Source organism: Berghia stephanieae, chromosome 2 (genome assembly GCF_034508935.2).
Source record: "Berghia stephanieae isolate SIO BIC M18660-M18661 chromosome 2, UCSD_Bste_1.3, whole genome shotgun sequence".
Classification (NCBI taxonomy): Eukaryota; Metazoa; Mollusca; class Gastropoda; order Nudibranchia; family Aeolidiidae; genus Berghia; species Berghia stephanieae.
This window is the reverse complement of record NC_088361.1, coordinates 102,693,382-102,698,113: the sequence shown is the minus strand read 5'-3', so window position 1 is coordinate 102,698,113 and position 4,732 is coordinate 102,693,382. Positions and strand designations below refer to the sequence as shown.

General features: G+C 36.1%; 1 protein-coding gene across 1 annotated transcript in view; it reads left to right on the top strand.

The window, feature by feature from the left end:
- Window positions 1-4,515, top strand: part of LOC144966109 (uncharacterized) — a 39,335-nt gene extending 34,820 nt beyond the window's left edge. The window contains exon 10 of the mRNA XM_078902205.1: window positions 1,727-4,515. Coding sequence (XP_078758331.1) covers window positions 1,727-1,827 — 101 coding nt within the window. The 3' untranslated portion in view covers window positions 1,828-4,515. The remainder of the gene's footprint in view (window positions 1-1,726) is intronic.
- The last annotated feature ends 217 nt before the right edge of the window (window positions 4,516-4,732 follow it).

The following is a 4,732-nucleotide window of genomic DNA, read 5'->3' as shown; positions in this document are numbered from 1 at the left end:
AAAAATCTTATTTTGGGCCATGGTGATAGAATATGAGGAAAGACTCCTCTTCAAAGATCTTATTTTGGGCCATGGTAATAGAATATGAGGAAAGACCCCTCTTCAAAAATATTATTTTGGGCCATGGTGATAGAATATGAGGAAAGACCCCTCTTCAAAAATCTTATTTTGGGCCATGGTGATAGAATATGAGGAAAGACTCCTCTTCAAAGATCTTATTTTGGGCCATGGTAATAGAATATGAGGAAAGACCCCTGTTCAAAAATCTTATTTTGGGCCATGGTGATAGAATATGAGGAAAGACTCCTCTTCAAAGATCTTATTTTGGGCCATGGTAATAGAATATGAGGAAAGACCCCTGTTCAAAAATCTTATTTTGGGCCATGGTGATAGAATATGAGGAAAGACTCCTCTTCAAAGATCTTATTTTGGGCAATGGTCCATTAAATGTGTTCAAAGCGCTATAAAAGGTTACCTAGCCAACAGCAACACCTAACATGCAAGGCAAGACATAACGCTTGTCGGGCAATATTACATTTTTCTCTCGACAGATATATGCTGTTAGCAGCTTGGTATTAATGTTACACCTGAATACGGTGATATAATTGAGTCCTTTTCTTGGGTGCTTTAATTGTAATTCTAGAACTTTTGACTATCCGATTTTCTTCCTTTTTACTGGCGCTGATATGACCTTAATGCATTGCAAGCGCCGTGAATCCCTTTTTAAAAAAAGCAAAAGCATGACTTGAATAGCTGGATTAAAAAAAAAATAGGCTTCAATAGTCGTGACGTCACTTCCCTCATGACGCATAGTAACATAGCAACTGGTTCTAAACTATCGGAACAATTGCGGACGCCCTTATGAAATACATCTCCGACGAGCATAAAAGTGTATCCACAGGAGAAAAGCATTATAAATCTGATCATATTTTGACTTTTATATATTCTGTTCACATGTGATTTGAAAAAGTTCAAGCCAGCATGAAGATTAAAAAGTACAGATTTTCTTTGTCTAGAACCAAGCTGCTGGTTGCTGGGCGGACGTGACATCAGACCATTGAATCCAATTTGTGATTGCGAGCTAATGAGGAAGGTCTATTTAGCAATATGGGAATTGGGATTTCTTGGGACAACATGGGTGATTCTTGTTGACATCAGACATCCTGTTTGATGGATTGTCTATATTCCTTCATGGAATGCCTTGGCCACGGGATCTAATGGCGCCTTTCCGAAAGGGATCAAATTAATCAGCCGAGATGAAAGAAATGAGCCTGTTTGACTCGTGCGCTATGTGGTCTAGTGGTATGACACTCGCTTTCGAATCGGAAGGTCCTGGGTTCGAGCCTCGCTCGGCGCATTTTTGAGTCCTTGGAAAAGGCTCTTTGCTCACATTCTCTCACCGTATTCAGGTGTAAAATGAGTACCTGGCCGTTAACGGCGTTGTCTCTGTCCGAAAAATTGTAATATCGCCTAACAGGCGTCTTGTCTCGTCCTACATGTTAAATGTTGCTGTTGACCAGGGACAACTTGTAAAGCGCACTGAGCACATTTAGTGGATATTGCGCTATATAAAAGCTCAATTTATTTTTTATTTTAAAGAACCACAATCTGTCTCGCTTTATAACATGTCACTATCCATAGCTGGCTGTATACTGTATTCCACACACAGATTGATAGAAATGCAACAACAATATGAATATTTTTATTAACCTTTTTTCTTCTTCAGAGGCCCACGAAGCTCTGAACAGTTTTTCCTGCGGACTGGTGAATCCAAACGGAGACACAACCAGCAACCATTTTAAAGATACCACCGCGTTGCCACGGTGATTTACATGACCCTGTGAACTTTGAACTTTAAACTGTAAACTTGATTGTTGACCTTTGTGTGGAGTGAATTGTATTACCTGTGATATTCATCAACAGTTTCCAATATACTAGCCCCATCCAGCTTAAAAAACCTATATTCTTCTTCTGAGGACCTAACTATATTTACAATTTTGTTTGTTGTATGTTCCAGCTTAAAACCTTTGTCTTCAACAGTATTTTGAATACAAATTAGAAAAAAAAACCTAATAAAGAATAATTATTGTTTTTATTTATTTCAATGTATGATTTAACATCGTGCAAAGTTCTGCACAAATGCGCTAATGGACATTTCATTGTCGTTTGATAAAACTTGATTACAAACAAACTAAAAAAATGTATATAGATATATTTAACACATGCAAAAAGTTTGAATTTAAGAATTTTTTGAATGACACGTTTCAAAATTTAAAAAATTAAAAAAATCAAATACATAAATGTATAAAAACGACGTTAAAATTTGAAAACCTAATTTGACTGTTACAAACTACCTATCAAACGTTATACCCACGTATTTATATATCGTACATATCTAGCTATGATCAAGCGAACTATACCACAATGATGCAAATTTTTGCATAGTTTTTTTATTTTGCACATAATAAGTCAATAATTGATTCCGTTAATCCAATGCTGTTTATTTATCAACTTACGAAAAAAACCGGGCATACATTTTCAGAACGCCTTATGTTGATTATTGCTAGCATAATGTAATCATTTTCTATGCCGATAGATTGAAATGGCTCGCCTTCTTTGTCAACCCGTCCCCCCCCCTCCCCCCTCCTAAACCTCCACTCCTTTTAAAAAAAATAAAAGTCTCGGATTGTGACCTTTTTAACATGTTTTATGTTTGTTACGGGAGTGGGGAGGGCGGGGGTCCTCTTTGATTTATCGATCTTCAAGTAAAAGCTCTCTAACCAAAATGTAGAAAATAAATTTTTCAATGTATACCAGCGGTCTACTTATATAATATGTCATTTTATGTCGACGGTGTCATTTTTCTAACCGTGTAGCTGAAGTTATTTTCTTTTTAGCTAATATTGTTCAGAATGTTCAGCCTTTCCGGTAATTCAGTTGGTACGCGATGAATTAGGGAGCAGGTACTGGTTCGATTTTTTTTCCAAAGAGATCAGAAAAAGTGTATGAATCTGTGCTAGACGAGGAAGAAGTAAAAAAAAATATGAATGAAATATTGCCAGACAAAGCAAAGAGAATACAGTGGAGAACTCGACGTTTTTCTCTCCAATTTTGTCTGGCACTATTTCAAACACACTTTCTCTGATCTGTAGCATTTGGGGCGCCTAAAAATTGCACATATTATTTATTATGTATTAACAACACACGACAGATATTGCTTTGCGATTTTTAATTATAATTATTTTTTTTTTCGTCGCTCCTGTAAAATCTTGTCAAAACCAGTTATACGGTTAGAGAACGGTTGGAGATCCCATCGGATAATGTGACCTGTCCTCTCAAACGGTTTTACGACGAGACAACGTGTTATCCAAAAGTGTTAAGGTAAAAGGACCAGAAATCAAAGATGTAATATCTAAGAGTTGAAACAAAAATTACATGAAAGAACGATATCTATAACTCTCAATAAAACAAATTCAAATTTTGCTGCTTGAAGTTGAAGCTCAAAGAGATAACAACAACAAAAAATAACCACGGAATAGGAGCTTTAATTTAGTTTTCTAAGACATGATTTGGACGTATCGGGTTTCCCCTTTGTCAATAAACCATGATGAATGACAAATACTACAGACGAACGAGAGACGAGAGAGAGAGAGAGAGAGAGAGAGAAAGAAGAGAGAGAGAGAGAGAGAGAGAGAGAGAGAGAGAGGACGGGTGACGTCACCATGTCTACGTCATCTGCTGTCTTCGTCAATTAATTTGAAACTTCTATTCCATGGTATTATCGTTAGCCATTAACTCTCTCCTTACCAACTACAGGAAAATCGTCACATTCGTTACGATACAACCAAAATTTTTCTTTTTCAAATTTCTTTTGTACATCATAAAATGTAAAGAAAATGAACAATGCGTTGTAGAGAAATTTTTGCTAAAGAAATTAGGTATCACAAGAACTTACTGCTAGAAATTGTGTTTGAGTGATAAAAAATCTATTTTTGTGTTAGCTGGGTGTACCGTTTTGGGGAAAATCCTGAAAATTGCTGGTAAGGAGAGAGTTAAAATAAAGAAACACAATAAATTACAGTTTTTTTTTTTTGGTATCGAAATCAACTCGGCATAATACCGTTTTGAAGCGATGGGTCACATGAAATGACAAGCATAAATCAAATTTGGCACTATTTATTTGGCAGAGACGAAGGCAAGCCTCCTGATGCTTTTTTGTTGTTGTTTGTTTTTCGCTTTAAAAAATATGCACAACGGATATTTAAATTGCCTCTTACATTAATTACTATTAATTTTCATTCTAGAATTCAGGGTGTTTCAAAAAAAAAAAATATGGCAAAGTTATTCCGGATTATTTAAAAGAAAGAAAGAAAAACGAATGCAATCACAAGCTTGAGACCTGTGTAATACATACGTTTTTATCTTATTCTTTACAACGGGGCAATAGTGTTTATTGTGCTAACTCAAGAACACAAAATGTTTTCAGTTGACGATTTTGAGTCCAAAAAAAAAAAATGTCTTCCCAATTTAATTTTATGCCGGAAGGATTGCGTCACTTCCGGGTCACATTACGTCACTTCGGGGTCATATTAAATCACCACGGGATCGCATTACGTCATCACGTGGATCGCGTTACAAGAGTCAAACTTGAACATTTCCTATCAGTCATTGATTCAGTCCCACGTGTACTTTTTCGCAGGTCTGATAACCCAATCAATATCTTATGGGCTCC